General features: G+C 34.5%; 2 protein-coding genes across 13 annotated transcripts in view; one reads left to right on the top strand and one right to left on the bottom strand.

Annotated features, from left to right (window-relative positions):
- Positions 1-6,612, top strand: part of ABA3 (molybdenum cofactor sulfurase (LOS5) (ABA3)) — an 83,705-nt gene extending 77,093 nt beyond the window's left edge. For 5 of the 10 annotated variants that reach the window (XM_086421158.1, XM_086421152.1, XM_086421157.1 and 2 more), the window contains 3 exons: positions 3,826-3,936; positions 4,199-4,328; positions 5,005-5,374. In XM_086421158.1, coding sequence (XP_086277284.1) covers positions 3,826-3,936; positions 4,199-4,312 — 225 coding nt within the window. In that variant the 3' untranslated portion in view covers positions 4,313-4,328; positions 5,005-5,374. Of the gene's footprint in view, positions 1-1,241; positions 1,352-3,825; positions 3,937-4,198; positions 4,329-5,004; positions 5,375-6,299 lie in introns of those variants that run through there. The other 5 variants (XR_015171339.1, XR_015171338.1, XM_086421153.1 and 2 more) reach the window with 5 other exon arrangements.
- Positions 6,613-8,814: 2,202 nt separating this feature from the next.
- On the bottom strand, positions 8,815-16,154 carry HERK2 (hercules receptor kinase 2). 3 transcript variants are annotated; one of them, XM_086420755.1, is made up of 2 exons: positions 13,021-16,154; positions 8,815-9,534 (listed from the first exon to the last, which is right to left on the bottom strand). In XM_086420755.1, the coding sequence occupies exon 1, from the start codon at positions 15,602-15,604 to the stop codon at positions 13,049-13,051; it is 2,556 nt and encodes an 851-aa protein (XP_086276881.1). In that variant the 5' UTR covers positions 15,605-16,154; the 3' UTR covers positions 8,815-9,534; positions 13,021-13,048. The 3 variants fall into 3 exon arrangements, with proteins under 3 accessions (XP_086276881.1, XP_086276882.1, XP_086276884.1); XM_086420756.1 differs by lacking the exon at positions 8,815-9,534 and adding an exon at positions 12,058-12,499; XM_086420758.1 differs by lacking the exon at positions 8,815-9,534 and adding an exon at positions 12,058-12,496.
- Positions 16,155-17,869: the final 1,715 nt, after the last annotated feature.

Raw genomic sequence — 17,869 nt, 5'->3', positions numbered from 1 at the left:
TGCGAGTGAGTCCATTTGTGGTACCGGCTCTCTTGACCTCAAAGAAAGACAATTCTTGGTGTATGTATGTGTAAATAGCCGATCCTGTAATCAAATCATTGTGCAAAAACCTTTTCTATGTTACACTTAAAGAGCGGTTATCACCAGATTAGCACAAGACTCGGAGATGAATCGAAGACAACTGCAAGACATGAGAGGGGCTGTACGAGTGGTTGGTGATTCTTTTTGGGTAGTCAAATACATTGAGTATGTTTGTGTGAGAGGTGAACCAAGTGCTCAAACCATACGTAGGATGTTATGTAATTGTGTATTTTGATGATATCTTGATTCATAATGCTAATCTTGATGTGCATATGCAGCACCTTCAAGAAATTCTGGCCACTCTACGAAATGGACAACTCTTTGCGAATTTGAAGTGTGATTTTATGACACAACTCCCTCTGTTTAGCATTTGTTGTTGGAGGCATAATCGACAAGGGGAAAAATCGAAAAAAAAAAATGCAAAAATTGAAAAAGATGACAATAAAAAATAAAAAAAATCAGGAAAAATCTCAAATGGGGTTAGGATAGTGTAACTGTGTCTATTAAGTGGTGTTTTTATTTATATAATCAAATCCTATTTTAAACTATAAGAATAAATCATAAAATCCCAAACCAATGTCATTTATAAATCCATAAAAAAAGTAACACATCAAATTAAGTAGTTCAAAATATTAAGTATTACTATCATGAATCAAAGTTAGGATTCATGAACTGATCAAAATAATCAGATTGAAGGTCATCTTCCATTGCATCCTCATTCTATGATGTTTCATTCTATGATTATCACCATCATCTTCATCAAGATTATCACTACATAATTTGGGATGCTTGGTGAGGCTAAAATTTTGTCCAAGATGGGATTCAAGTAAGCCGCTACTGTATGAAAAGGATTATAAAGAGTACGATTCCACCATTCATCTATGATCTTCCAATACACTTCATACTTTTCAGTATTATCCTTGTAAAAGTCTTTAATGGTCTCTTTTGTGTTGTCCATAGTACAAGTTTCTGCATCTGCCATCCTCATCACTCTAACAAGAAGTTCAACAGTACACAATTTCTTTTTGCATTTTTCCAAAATTTAATGCTTTAAATCATGTTCGTCACTTCTATTGCATTCACTGTTTTTCTTTGAGGCAAAGTTCTCCTTTCAGCTGAAGCAACTATAAATCGAAGTGCTTGTTCTTCTTTTGTAACAGATTGCAAACAAAAAAAATGTGTTGGAAATGTAGTTGCTCCCGACCTTTTTAATTCTAAAGCTTGGGTAGGTCCCCAAGTTGATCCATCCTACTCAAGTCATCGTACCAAGGTAGTAAATTTTTTGAAACTTTTGCAAAGTATTTCCCTTTTTCCTTAAGTACCACATCGAGAGGTGCCTACTACATTTCGTTTATGCAAATATGTGTGAACGTCTTAGAGAGTGTTTGGCATATTTTCAGAGCGAGTTGATTGTATGTTGGGGTACTCTTATTAGTTATTCAACTTAGGTCCTTAAGAACGTTTCCTTAAAACAAATTTTTTATTATTTTGGAGCTTTAGTGAATTTTCAAAATAGGAATTGGATGGAGATTATGAATGATGAGAGGAAAGCATTAACCAAGAATGACACTTGGGAACTAGTAGACTTGTCTTAAGGAAGGAACCCAACAGGCTGTAAATAGGTTTTCACTATAGGGAGACATTTGTTGATGTGGCTACATTGAATTCTATCAGGGACTTGCTCGTATTAACTACTATTTTTTTAATCGATATATTGTTAACTACTCATTACTCATGGGACCTTTACCAGTTAGATGTGAAGAATGCATTCTTGAATGGTGATCTTCTTGAGGATGTTTACATGGATCTTCCACCAGATATGATTCAATGGGTAAGGTATGCAGGTTTCGTATGGTTGTATGTGCTCAAGCAATCCCCTCAAGCCCGGTTTATCGATTTTGCAAGGCTATGAGCCTGTATGGGTTTGTCCTGGGCAATACAGATCACACTAAGTTCATTAAATGAACACAGGATTGACAACTAACTATTCTCATTATCCATGTTGATGGTTTGTAACCTTAAGTCTAACTTAGCCAAGGAATTCAACTTCTAAAACCTTGGCAAACATCAATATTTCCTTGGTATAGAGGTGGCTAGATCCCGAGATAGTGTCTTCATTTGTCGGCTTCAATATGCCTTGGATCTTCTTCATGATACAAGGAAACTTGGCTGTAGACCTGCAGATACTTCTATTAACCCCCAACTACAAGTTGTGTGAATTTGAACATGTTCCTCTTACTGACAAATATCAATGACTGGTTGGTAGGTTCCTCTATTTATGTCTTACTTGACCCTTTATTATTTATGCGATTATTGTAATTAGTCTCTCACATTTGGAGGCTATTGAAAAGATTTTGAGGTATTTGAAGACCTGTGCAGGAAAGGGTCTTCTATTCCATAAGAATAACCATCTCCAAGTGGAAGGCTATACAGAGGTAAATTGGGTAGGCTTAGTTGAGGATAGGAAATCTACCTCAAGTTGCTGCACATTTGTTGGGGTTAACTTAGTAACTATGAGGAGTAAGAAGCAGATTGTTTTTATTTTTTCTACTGTTGAGGCTGAATATTAAGCCAGGGCTCAGGGTGTTACTGAACTATTGTGGTATTGAATTATTTTTTAGGATCTTGGCATTAGTATTTCTCCTTCTATGAATATGTATTCTAATAATAATGCTCCTATCAATATTTCTATCAAACCAGTCCAGCATGATAGGACTGAAGACATTGAGATTGACTGGCACTTTGTTCTAGAGAAGCTTGTTTTTGGATAAATCTATTTCCTCTTGATTCAATTTTTAGCTAACTTGCTGATGCTTTTTATGAAGGATCTCTATAAAGCTTACTTTCAGTCTATATTGTACTAGTTTGGCATGACTGAAGTCTATGCTCAACTTGAGAGGGAGTGTAGGAAATCATAACATGTGTCTTTATTATATGGTCGAGGGTTACTTATGTAATTTTTCCTTTTATTATATAAATAAGAGAAACAAGTCAGTCAGCCCTAATCTTTTAAGCCCCAATTTCTTCTTCTTCTTCTTCTTCTTTTCTCTTCTTCTTCCTCTCTTCTCTCTCATCACTTAAATCTGACTCTTATACCTCATCCAAAACAATATATTACGTGATGATATTTGAATTGAAAATGTAGGAAATGATAAAAAAAACATGAAAGCACATTCAAATCATCAAATTATAATGAACGGCCATATTTAGTATGGAAATGGATATCAATAGTGTTCATGCATTAATTATTTGTTTTTCAAATTTATGAATAAATTATTAATATATCTAATCAATTAAAACATGGACTATTGTACGAATGAATGAATGTTGTGTAATTTATACATTTCTAATCACTAACTTGCTTGCTTATAAAAAATATATAACTTTTGCTATTTCTATATATTTTATCAATATATTTAGAATATTATTTTGATCAAGTTTTATTTTTTATAGAAAAATATTTTCACTGAACTCTTGCATTTTATACTTAGAAATTTGACTATTCAATCAAAATTTACTATTCAATGAAATATTTTGTAAAATGAATAGTGATTTTCACCAAGATATATACAAAAATATTTTCTAGGTTAAATTTCATTTTGAACCTTGTAGAAATGGAACTATTTCGGTATATTTCGTGGAAGTATATCAAAATTTAATACTATAATTATAGTTTTATAGGCATACAAAAAATCTTTTTCTTATGTTGTGTGATTGATCAATTGTTGAGTTCTTTTTCTGCAGTCTTTTGGTGGATGCAATCGGTGTCAAATGATCAATCTTGACCCCCTAACTGGACAAGTCCAAAAGTTGAAAGAACCTTTGGCAACTTTAGCATCATTCAGGAGAGTTGGGGTAAGTAAAGAAATTCTATGGGTTGATAAAAATGGGAATCGAACCAGATTTGTTTCTCTGTCTTTCTTCTTTTTTTCCCTGTGTGTTTCAATGTGAATGCAAATAGTGCCCCATTGAATGGAATGGTCTCTTCACCATTTGTGATTTATGTCAAAAGCTTTTGTCTAACTTAGTCATATTCTTATACAAACCCATTTCTTATCATCTTTTGTTGGTTAATGGTGTATTTCATTGTTGATTAAAAATCTTGTTGTGGAAGCAGGGGAAGATTTTGTTTGGAATCTTGTTGAGGTATGAGTATCACAATAAAGCGAGAGGGCCTAAAGATGGAGCAAAGCCAATGCTTCAAGTGGGACAAAGTGTTCATCCTTACTGAATCAAATTATAAGGAGGTACATCTTGAGCACAGCGTCTTTACACCCTCTTCACAAATATTCACATATAATCATGTCCAGTGACACTCCCATGGGATGTGTACACAAGATCTAACATAGAAAAACAATGACGAATAAAATGCCAAATCTTTTGGAAACAAAAGAGGTGTCTGAGCTTAACAATTATCTCTAAGATAAGATTAGTCTCAAATGTTGGGTAGGTCCAATTATCAAATATACCAAGAGAATATTGAGAAAAAAAGAAAAAAAAAATCTATGACTAACACTATGACTGTTTTGGCAAGTTACTTCATATGTTGATTTAAATTACCTTTTTGATTCTAAATTAGTTGTTCGAACGGTAAGAAGTTCCTCGGAGCACCGTTCTAAGAGAGATTTTGTGCCATTGGAAAAGATACATATAGTGCAATTTTAATAACAAGGGCCTTTTGTGCATTAGGGTACTTAATTGTGCTTAAAAATGGATTCAACACGTCGTACATCCAGAGTTCTTCCTGAACTTAAATCTTAGGAGGGGGTTTTCTTCATTAGCAACAAGGGAGGAAAAATCCTTGAGTTCAACCATATATGATAGGAATACCATCCAAGTATCCGCTTGCAAGTATTTCATGACAAAGGTCGATTTCAAATATGAAAGTTTTAACTACCTTGTGTTACCATTGTTATATTATAGGTCATATGAAAAGTCAATACAAGAATAAAGTTGAAGATGGCTCAAGGAGGTCAGCTTGTCACGGTCTGGAGAGTCACATCTAAAGTGGGGTTATTTTTCATCCTAAAGCATAAACTAATGAAGAAGCAAACTGAAGAAGGTGAAATACGATATACATCTAATACACCATGTAACAAACTATTTTGTATCATCTCGAATGTACTCGGTTGCACTTGTGTCCCAATGCAGAACCTGTGATGCCTAAAATTCATATGGTCAATCTCTTCAGACAAGGATCCTTTTAGGTGGAAAACCGTCCACTTCTCTGTTGTAAGCTAACTTAGTACACCAATATATTTAGCCACATATCCAATGGATTATTTTTCTATCATTATGGTTTAAATAGTTTTACATCATTGTTTGAGTAGGTCTTCTACCTTTTTCTCTTTGGGCTACTACATTCTTTGGATGTGATCTACACCATGGACCTAGTGGGCCAAGAGGCTCTTTTAGGCAGTCAAGCTGGTGGTTGTGACCTAGAATGCACCGAGTTTTGGGGTGGTATCATGATTTACGATTCAATCTGTTGATCTTGATGATTCATGTTCAAACATTAAGACCTACGATTTACTATCATCGATATGATGGTTGTAAAAGATCCATCTTGATTATTGGGAAATAGGTTGGTCTCAATGATTTGAATCGTCAATCTCAAAAAGTTGAATCATGGATCTAACCAATTTAAAGAGGGGTGAAGGGGCATTAAGAAAGAATTAGGAGGTGTTTAGAAGGAAGTCCCTCCGTCAGAGTTGGTTAAGTAATTTTTCCAAGATTTATCAAAGGAAAGAGGAATAACTTATTAAGATTTCAAATCTTACCAATGGGTCATTAAGTTCACGTTGTGGCAGCAAAAAACATGATATGATGGCATAGAGATGTAGAGGATAAGATTCTATGAACTATTTTTTTTTTTAAAGTTATTTTCACTGTTGAATTTTAAATTTGGGAGTCTGGTAAGTAGCCGTTCATTTTTCAAAACCTTGGATCTAAGTCCAAAAGAAAAAAAATCCATTTGAGCTAAACAACCCTTACTAAGGGGAAAGTGTCTCTTAATTTTATTCTTTATGTTTGATTATGCACATTTGGTTTGTGGCATTGAGTCCAGTTCATGAATTCTGCGTTTTATTTTAACTATAAAACGTGTTGAGCAGTGACATGTTTCAGGTTCAATTGAATGTCCTTTGGATTTCATACTGCTTATAGCATGCATGGCTTTTGTGATGAAATCCTAAAATTGCTTGTTTTCAATTTCTTAGGGCCTGTTTGGATACCAGGAGTAGAACTATTCTGTGGAGGAGCTAGAAAAGTAATTCTGTGCAGAAAGGGCGTTTGGCAATTAACTCTGTGAAGTACTGGCAGAAGTACTTTTGTGCTGGAAGTCTGTTTAGGAACCATATTGACTTCTCATGACTTCTAGAAAAAAGATCAGAATACCCTTATATTATACCAGTTACTGTTTTTTGTCTTTTAGTGTCATAATATGCCTTCAAACTATACTGTTTTTGACATTTTAATTATAAATATTAATATAATATAATATAATATTTTAAATATTAAATATTAATATAATGTGTTTAAATCCATTATACTCAAAAAATTTAAAAAAAATTGACAGACTGTTTTTGACATAATATGACATAATATTAAAAAACATTGACAGACTGTCTTTTAGTGTCATAATATGCCTTCAAACTATACTGTTTTTGACATTTTAACTATAATATAATATAAATATTAATATAATATAATATAATATAATATTTTAAATATTAAATATTAATATAATATGCTTAAATCCGTTATACTAAAAACATTTAAAAAAATTAACAGACTGTCTTTTAGTGTCATAATATACCTTCAAACTATACTTTTTTGACATTTTAACTATAAATATTAATATAATATAATATAATAAATATTAATATAATATTTTAAATATTAAATATTAATATAATGTGTTTAAATCCATTATACTCAGAATTTTTAAAAAAAATTGACAGACTGTCTTTTAGTGTCATAATATGCCTTCAAACTATATTGTAAATATTAATATAATATAATATTTTAAATATTAAATGTTAATATAATGTGTTTAACTATAAATATTAATATAATAATATTTTAAATATTAAATATTAATATAATGTGTTTAAATCCATTATACTCAAAATTTAAAAAAAAAATTAAATATTAATAAAGGTTTCTTTCATTTGATTTAAGGGCAAATGAATTAGGAATATTTTCATAGAAAATTAATAAAATTAAGGATATTTTGGTAAAACAAACCGTTAGATTTTGACTCACCGCAAGATGAGTTTTGAGAAATAGGTTTTCTCGACTTCTTTACAATGAGTAATTTCTTGCTCTTGCGCGGAGTAATTCTTCGAAGGAGTTGTTCATCCAAACACATCCAAATGACTTCTAACTCCCTACAAGAGTCAGAAGTAGCAAAGGAGTCATATCCAAATGCCTACTTAGATTTTAACTGCTACGCTTTTGAGAAATCAGATTTTGAGATGATTTAATGTGTTGAATTCTCCTTCAAAATTTCAAAGGGGGATTTATTGTTGGAGCACTTGGAAAGGAGTGTTTTTTTTTTCTCAGACACTCTAGCTCGTGCCTCGTCAAGCCTAATAAGGGTAATTTTGTAAATTGTAGAAGCCATTCAATACATGCGGGCTTATGTGATTGGTGGATCCCCGGATTCTATAAGCACTATGAGCAAAATAAAATTCCTTGGAAAGATTAGTTTTGAAGGGATGTTCATGTCAAAAAAAAATGGTTAAAATTGTTTTGGGGTTTGTGTCACTCAAACAAGACATATTCAGATTTGCTTTATTGAACACGATGAGAACATTGAGATTCATTTCAGCTCACATGAAATAATGATGCCATTGTAGCCTCAGTCAACGAACCTTGACCTAAGGACTAGTAATGGATCATAATAGAAAGAGTGAGGGTGCCATGTGATAAAAAGGTGATTTTGTTATCATGTAAATATTCACAAGAATTGTCCCATATGACACTTTTTTGCAAAAGCAAAACCTTTAATTTTCATCCAAAAGTCGAAGGGCACCACTTTTGCTCTTGCTTTTAGACTTTAGAGGATAAAATAATCTTATACTTCATTCTCTAATTAATTACATGAGTCATATCTCACACCAATTTTAACTTGCATCCTTAATAAAAGGACAAAATGAAAAATTTACCACCCTATGTTTCTTGGCAAAAGGATGGTGAAAATTTTTTCAGATGTCATGGGGGGACACCTTTATCCTCTTGTAATTATCTACAAAAGCAAGCGTAGAATGAGATTCTTTGTCTGACATAAACAACATTTCAAAAAGCAAGTCCTCTTGGTGTAAGACATAAGAGCAAAGAGTCATTTTGATCAATTTGACTCATTTTTTTAAGTAAAGAAAGGCCTTTTAGCCTAAGAACAATAGAATTCGCTTTAAAAGAATTAAGTATTGGCCCTAAATCACCGATTTTGTTTATGGGTATGAGATTGCAAGTAGGCAATCTGACAGTATGGAAGGAAGATGAATACTCCTTGGTGGAAGTAAAGTCAAAAGGAGTCATGTGGTTGATAGTACATGTATTATCTATGATCTAAATATAGAGAGAAAAGAGTCATTGAAAGATCCTTTAGCAGCCACATTTGCACCTAAGATTCTCTTTATCCAAGTATAGAAGGCTTAAGAGTTGATGATGTTGCTCCTTAGTAAATTGAGTAGTTGTGGTTGTAGATAGGAGAGGATTGGATTAAACACTGTTGATGTGCTAGCCTTCATGTCGTGTTAGATGGTTTCCATTGTCGTTACGATGTGGGAACCTATGTCTGCTATAGCAACAATCCTCTGTATGGTCGATTTTACCACATGCACCTCACAACGTCGCTTGAATGAGTTTCCACAGCTTGTGTGGTAAGTGTCTGACCAACACCAGCAGCTATGGGGTTGGAATTAATGAGACTAAGTTGATTAACAGCAACAATAACATGATCAAGGTGAGGCTCGTATGAAACATCGATAAGTCATTGGTGTTCTTCTTGAAGTACAACACTATAAGCTTTATTAACTGATGGTAGGGGATTAATTAATAAGATCTGACTCATTATAGCTGCAGAACTGTGATTAAGACCCATAAAAAAAAATTTGCATTACCCTTCTTATTGAATGGCGATGATAACCCTCATGGTACCTCAAGAACAGGATGAGATGGCTATATATAGGAAAATAATTCATCTCATGAGGCTTCCATCTTGGTGCTATAAGTAGAATCGAAAGTTGAGCTTGAGAGAGTAATGATTTCACTTCGGACACGATAGACTTGAGAGGCATTTCCTTGTAAAAATCGTTCATAAATATCAATCCGTAACCCAAGATCCATAATCTGATAAAAAAAACATTGGATTTTCTCCCATTACCATCAAGGAACCTGATTTTATTTTGTTGCTGTGAGAGCCATACGCATCACACTACTGCATATCTGTTAATCGTCACAGCAAAAAGGGTAGAAATAAGCACATTTACTGGATTATAAAAATGATGGTTGTAATTATCAGTGGATGATGAATATCACCAAAGCCATTTGATTATCTTGAAGGAGACGACATCATAAAGATGGTGAAAAGGCGAGAGATTTTTAATGGGGAAAAAAAAAAAAAAAAGGATCAGGTTTGTGGTTTTGGTACCATGTGAAACAGAGATTTAAATTTGTATTCTAAGTAAGTGTTTCTTTAGATCATCCATGTTATAGTACGTATAAAATGCGGCTGCCAACTAGCTTAGATGGTGAAAGTCTTTGGGTGATGATATTAGAGACCTGGGTTCAAATCCCGTCAGCATCGAGTTACCGAACTCATTATAAACAAGCTAACCAATCTCTCTCTCTCTCTCTCTCTCTCTCTCTCTCTCTCTCTCTCTCTCTCTCTCTATCTATTTATCTATCTATATATATATATATGGGTCGCGTTATTACGACCCCCTTTGCGACACACCTTTTTGTCTTATATGGGAAAAAATGTTTGGAATGGGCTGATTTTTTGTGAGGATGATCTCTATGGTGAGGAGATCATCCTGGCAAAAAATCATCCCATTCCAAAACTTCTAGACCGTCCGATTTTTGTTGAAAAATTATAGACCGTCCAATTTTTGTAAATCAATTTTGATGGGGTTAGAAGTTTTGGAATGGGATGATTTTTTGCCAGGATGATTCCCTCATCACAGAGATCATCCTCACAAAAAATCAGCCCATTCCAAACATTTTTGCCCATATAAGACAAAAAGGTGTGTCGCAAAGGGGGTCGTAATAACCCGACCCTATATATATATATATAGAGTGGCGTTCAAGGGCCAACTTTTTAGCCAACTTTTTGGCAAAACATTTTTCAAAACATGAGTTAGAAATTTTGGAATGGGCTGATTTTTGGTGAGGATGATCTCCTCACCAAACTTCTAACCCCATCAAAAATAGTTTACAAAAAATGGACGGTCCACGATTTTTCAACTTGTAAACATGGGTTAGAAGTTTTGGAATGGGCTGATTTTTGGTGAGGATGATCTCTACGGATTTTTCAACTTGTAAACATGGGTTAGAAGTTTTGGAATGGACTGATTTTTGGTGAGAATGATCTCCTCACCGTAGAGATCATCCTCACCAAAAATCATCCCATTCCAAAACTTCTAACTCATGTTTTGAAAAATGTTTTGCCAAAAAGTTAGCCATTGAAGGCTACCCACACACACACACACACATATATATATATATATATATATGGTCCCGTTCGGCACCCTAAGTTTTACCACACACTTTAACAAACGCGTTTTGTCCTACATGGGTTAGAAGTTTCGGAATGGACTGATTTTTGGTGAGGATGATCTCTATGGTGAGGAGATCATCCTCACCAAAAATCAGTTCATTCCAAAACTTCTAACCCCATCAAAAATGATTTATAAAAAATGGACGGTCCACGATTTTTCAACTTGTAAACATGGGGCTAAACATTTCGGAATGGGCTGATTTTTGGGGAGGATGATCTTCTAATCATAGAGATCATCCTCACCAAAAATCAGCCCATTCCAAAACTTCTAACCCATGTAGGACAAAAAACGTTTGTTAAAGTGTGTGGTAAAACTTAGGGTGCTGAACATTTCCCTATATATATATATATATATAGAGTCGGGTTCCGTATACCCCTATTACGACTCACATTGCGACACACCGTTTTGTCTTATATGGGCAAAAATGGTTGGAATGGGCTGATTTTTTGTGAGGATGATCTCTATGGTGAGGAGATCATCCTTGCCAAAAATCAGCTCATTATGAAACTTCTAGCCCCATGTTTACAAGTTGAAAATTTTTAGACCGTCCAATTTTTGTAAATCAATTTTGATGGGGTTAGAAGTTTTGGAATGGGATGATTTTTTGCCAGGATGATCCCCTCATCACAGAGATCATCCTCACAAAAAACCAGCCCATTCCAAACATTTTTGCCCATATAAGACAAACGATGAGTCGTAATGTGAGTCGTAATAGGGGTCATAATCCGTTGAGATCATCCTCACCAAAAATCAGCCCATTCCAATACTTCTAACCCATGTTTACAAGTTGAAAAATCGTGGACCGTCCATTTTTTGTAAACTATTTTTGATGGGGTTAGAAGTTTTGGAATGGACCGTAGAGATCATCCTCACCAAAAATCAGCCCATTCCAAAACTTCTAACTCATGTTTTGAAAAATATTTTGCCAAAAAGTTTGCTAAAAAGTTTGCCATTGACCGTGATATATATATATAGACAGACTCCCTTCACCTTTATCTATGGGAGAAAATAAATGAATATTTACAACACATTTGGAATTTAAATGAAAAAGATAGCCAAGGATTTGGCTACCAAATCGTAATTGATCTGTTGTGATTTGGCATCCAAATCATGACAGATATGTTGGGATTTAGACCACTCTGGTGATTCTCAATAGCTCCCACTCTTACCAAGGGTTATTCAGCCCACAACATTGGCAAAATAACAACTAGCCTCTAGAGTCTAGAGTTCATGATCTAGATCAGATATAAAAATTAAAATAAATTAATAAAAATTTATTTATTGATTTTAAAGTTTTTAAAAAATTGTGTGCTCCACATCCACGTGAAATCCAGTTACATTTTTCCCTCTTGGATGAACTGTAAAGAAACTTTTCCCTAATGCGGAAAGTGCTTTTCTAATTTTATAGGGGAGCATAATCTCAAATCCAAACATTTATACATAACCACCAGATGGGTGGCCGAGTGGTAGCACTTCGGGATCAAGGGGTGTGCTCCCCTGTGGTCTCAAGTTCGATTCCCACCAGCTACTAATATCAGTGGCCACGGACCGCAGGATTAAAATCCTGTTTCGCAAGCCTTGTTCGGGGAGGAGGGAATAGTTGGTGCACGCAAGCTGGCCTAGATACCCTTCTAATCATAAAAAAAAAAAAACATTTATACATCAATTCATAGTGAAATTCACTACCCCAACTAAAAAATTTGACAAACTAATTTCTCCATTGGTTAATTTAGAGAAATTTGTTAAAAAATCGTGAAAATTTTGGAGAATACACAAATGATGTTTATGAGTTTAATACCAAACCATCATCTTCAACTCCCTAAACATCCTATCTTCTTGAGATTTGATTGTTGAAGAAAATAAATATTTTTGGGGTGAATGGTAAAACTGTCATCATATTCCAAGATTAATTGACAAATTGTAGATTTGTCAATTTAATCAGCTAGTCCCTTATTCGGAGAATTTTGTGACTATGACTCCAAACGACCAACGAAGTGTAACTAACGAGCCATTTGAATTAGTTACTTCCTCGGATTACTACGAGTTCTCTTTCGTTGTGGGCAATGAATATTGTAAGAGAAATTATCAAAGCTTCAACGGGCTTAACCAAAATAATTTTCTAAGAATGTAAAGAACAGTGTCTAGTGCTCACCTTTGGGTGAACCATCTGCATGAACTCGTCAATCCAACATGATGGTTTGCTTGGTTGTGGGTTCTCCACACTCTTTGGATTTAAGGTCAACGTTGTTGTCTCCACCCACCTTTCCCTGTCCAAGACTCGCAGAAATATGACTCCTTGAAAAGGCATCGCACATGTCATCATTGTGCATTGAAGCTACATGTAGTTGCAAGACATGCTCCAAGTGCCACAATACTTCACCCATCGTAGGTCGGTTCTTTCCCTCATCAGCAAGGCATTTCACCGCAATCTCCCCGAATTTCTTCAACGACTCTGGAAAGTATTTTCCTTCTAGTCGTGTGTCAACAATGGTTTCGAGCAATCCCTTACGTTGCCATTGGAGCACCCATTCCGCAAGATTGATCTGATCTTTTGGCAAGCATGGATTGATAACAGGTCGGGCACAAATAACTTCAAACAATACTACACCGAAAGAATAAACATCGGACTTTTCAGTCAATTGTTGCCTTCGGAAGTATTCGGGATCAAGATATCCAAAGCTTCCCTTTACCACAGTACTAATGTGAGTATAATCCAATGCAGGACTCGTTTTCGATAACCCAAAATCGGCCATCTTTGCAACAAATTTCTCATCTAATAGTATGTTTGTCGTTTTGACATCCCTATGGATTATACCCCTCTCTGCACCCGTGTGAAGGTAGTGGAGTCCACGTGCAGCTCCGATGCAGACATCTAGTCGTTGTTTCCATGTTAAAGAGGGAAGATCACTCCCAAAAAGATGACTCCTGAGTGTACCGTTTGCCATGTACTCATACACTAAGATCATTTCATTTTGTTCCTCACAAAATCCAATCATCGAGACTAGATGTCGGTGCCTGAGCTTTGAAAGCATCTCAATCTCGGTCTCAAATTCAGCCAAGCCTTGTTTAGATTTGGGGTGAGCTCGCTTGATTGCAACTAGGGTGCCATCATCAATTTCACCCTTGTAAACCTTTCCGAAACCTCCAACACCAATCACTAACGACTCGTCAAAATTATTTGTTGCAATTCTAAGCTCAGCCAATGTAAACCACTTGCCAATTCTAGTAGAAGCCATAGACCCATTTAGATTCAAACTTCCCCCTCGAGCATTGGTAATGCTATTTCCAATGGACCCATGAAGGAACATCGAGTGCAACCCAAAAGGCTGGTTTTTGTTTGGAGCCTTTTTTTTCCGATGATCACAGTAACAAAAGAACATAATACACAAAGCAGCAATAATGGCAATTGAAGCTATACCTGCCCCAATTCCTGCCCAAAGAGCCAACTTTTTACCCGACCCCACTGTCACCGCTGAACCAAATCTTCCGTACACATGGGCAAGATCACCATTTCGACTGAGCTTGAAAATTTCCATCCCATTCAAGAGTGCATCAGTCCCCAAAGCACCAGCCGCTATATCAGGTCCAAGTTGAATCCAAAGTGTGTTGATCTGAGAGGACACCATATCCAAATAATCTTGATGATATGCCTTGTTCTTCCCCCCAGCGAGAGCATATACGTCGAAATTCTCTGAAGCTGTCCTGTTGTTTATATAGATCCTGAATATCCGCTGATTGGCCTTTTCATAGTATAATTCACAGAAATGTAATCTGACCAAGTAATCAAAATTTGGATCCACGTCGAACTTCCACGACATGTTGAATCTCTTCTCCAAAACTTCATTGTTGGCCATAATTCTTGCTGTTTCATACACTAGAACAGGTGCAATTGAAGAATCATTTATAGACGAGTAGGTAATATTCGATGTGCTCTTGATCTCAGATCCAGCATACGCAGCAAACATGAAGCTAATATCCGATTCCCATATTCTCCAAAGGTCTTGATCTTGATAGGGTTTAATTTCAGGACCTCCGACGTTCAATCTATACATGGTCTCGATCCCACGGTCTCTTAAGTTTAAAGAACCATTCACACTATTTGCAACTACTTTACCGACAGAATCCACAAACAGTTTATTGTGAATTGGGATAACTTCGATGGCATTAACAAATGCGAAAGATCTGGCAGTGGGGACGAACTTGATCACAAGTTGATCTGAATCGACAGTGAGGAAATACTCTTTCATCAATGATAGCAAAGTATAATTACTTCCCAATGTCTTCAAGTAAGAATTCTTGCGAGAAATCTCAACAGGTACACTAAACTCCGAAACCAATTTCAGATGGTTCCCCATTACATCAAACAAAGAATCGTTAACATTGTGATCTTCGAAGGAGAATGGATAAAAATGGAGCCTAAGATAATAGCTTCCAGAATCAATTTTAATGGTATAATTCGATGTTTTGGAGAAAAGCCGAGCAGTTTTGTAGAGAGTGGCATATATTGAATCAGTGTCAGTAACCGATGTTGAAGCAGCGACCCCACGAGAACTGAGGGTGAGATTGGTATTAGGGACCAAATCTCCTATCCATCTTCTACCATCAACAGTGATGCTAGAATTTACACCACAATTTATCAGAAATGGTTTTGTCTCAGCTTCTCCATTTCTTATAAATCTAGAGACCAAAATTATACAAATCAGACACAGAACTTCTACCCTTTGGACCTTCTCCATTACCCAAAAAGAACAAATCCAACTTCAAATATAACAAAACAGAAAATAAGAAAGACCAAATTCTTGATTCACTCTAAGAAAACTTCATATCAAGGAAACTTAAGGGTCTTTCCTTACTTTTCAAAAAACCCAGATGAAAAGAAGAAGAAAAACCAATTTTTGTCTCTCTAGTACATGAGATCCATCTGGGGAGTTTTGTGTTTCTAGTTTTAGTGCTATGTGGGCTAAGAACAGACCAAGATCGAGAAAACCCACTGTTAGTTTCTTCTCTTATCAAGTATCTATCTCAATAAAACTAGCAGATCTGAACAAGGAACAATAACCAGAAGAACAAAAAAAAAAAAAAAGCAACTTTGAATGCCCTAAAAGAACAGTAATTTTATTCTCCCCTTAGTCCTTACCAGTGAGATTGAAAAACCGGAGAGAAAAAGATCAGAACTTTGTTCTTCTTAAATTGTAGCAGAAGAAAATAACTTGAGAATAAAAATGATTTCTTTATCAAATGTTAAAGCTTTAAAATAAGGTAAAACTTGAAATCTTAGCACATGTGCACACAAATCTAAATTGTAGATTTGTAGCTATCCACGCATTTCATTACTTTGTCTTATTTAATTTAATCTCTCTCTCTCTCTCTAGATGTCCCCTTTAGTATTTTTTGTCTATCAAAATTTTGGGGGTAAATGAATTGGTTTAGTAGTTTTTTGCCTTGATAGCTCCATTATTTGAGAGGGGGGTATTACATGCTTTTGCCAAGAAAAATATCGACAGAGACAATTATTATATTTATATTTCAAAAATATCCCTGCCCTTTCCCCAATTTAAATAATCCTTCCCTGTTGGTATTTTTCATTGTGCCAAAACCACCTCTGAAATTAGAGTTTTGGTTTTGGGGTGGTATCTTAATAACCCAATTAGTAAATGTTTATTTCTTAAAGTCCCCTCACATCAATAAAATGGTCTTACAAAATTGAATTTTGATATCAATGTTCATATTAAAGGTTTGTCAACTTGTTACTCAATGATTGTCAACGTAATGTACTTGCTAAGTCAACTCTATATTAAACGTCCATCATCATGTAATATATGTTTAGTTATATTTATCATGTAAAAAAATCCTTTAAAATTGTCAATAATAGACCCAACATATGTTAGTATATCCTTAAGGTTAAAATTATATCTACCAACATTTTGTAAACGTAGTCCACAACATATAGGTGCTTATCTTTGATGTTTTGATCATAAATTGTCAAATAACCAATGCATCACACATTGCATAGTTTAAAAACTCATAGAAACATCAACAATTGTCAAACACAGTCAACACATCTTTAAGATTTCAGTGAAGTTGCTATCTTACAGTCAAAGTGTGTAGGAAAATCACAAATTGCATTAAGAAAAAAATAATATGAAAATCACATTCACTTCGTTCGATGATCGAAAACAAAATCTCTTCACATGAATTCATTGCATATAAGGAAGAATGATGATGGAAGATGAAGATGATACCTTCAGCCTCGACCGTATAAAGAAATGGAGTAAAAGAAATGTAAGAAGAGTTTAGGACCAGTCACACCAACGAAAATGAAGAAGAAAATGGAAGGAGTGAGAAGACAAAGCTTGTAAATGAAGTTTTATCTTCTCTCTTGTATGTCAAATCTGATTTTTCAATCTTCTCACTCTTATGCCAAATCGAAATTGATTTTTGACATCATTTTATGAGGATAATTTGATCACATTGAGAAAATGCATTAACATTTTGGTAATATACATAATAACTTAGTAATATTTTGTTAATAAACCAAAATATCGATATTTATTTAGTAAATTTTTTTTAATTAAATTAATTTATTTTTTAAATTTAAATATTTATTATCTAAATAAAATATGATTTAATGATTACATATTCTAATCTATCTTATTTTATAAAGAATTTATTATTATTTTAATATAAATATATATGAATAAATATTTGTAAATGAACCTAAATGATTTATCTCATTTGAGATGAGTTGACTTGTTCGAGACAACTCGGTCTCATACATGAACGAGGCTAGACGTCAAATCGAGATTTGAGACCATGATTTATGGTGGATAACTTACTCTATGACCTCAATACCATTTTGAATCATCCAAATTTTAAACCATGTCTTATAACTTGAGACTAGAAGGGTTCACATCTTATATGTATGTATAGATTAATCGTGTACTTAGGTTTATCAATGGATAGTTGAAAATCCAAATTCGATTCGTAATCGAAATTTTAGA

The sequence above is a fragment of the Akebia trifoliata genome, chromosome 13, assembly GCF_017979445.1.
Source record: "Akebia trifoliata isolate Shusen 1 chromosome 13, ASM1797944v1, whole genome shotgun sequence".
Taxonomy (NCBI): Eukaryota; Viridiplantae; Streptophyta; class Magnoliopsida; order Ranunculales; family Lardizabalaceae; genus Akebia; species Akebia trifoliata.
This window is presented reverse-complemented; position numbering and strand designations above follow the sequence as displayed.

Coding starts and splice junctions, on each gene's coding strand:
- HERK2 (XM_086420755.1), bottom strand. CDS start 15,604: ATGGAGAAGGTCCAAAGGGTAGAAGTTCTGTGTCTGATTTGTATAATT.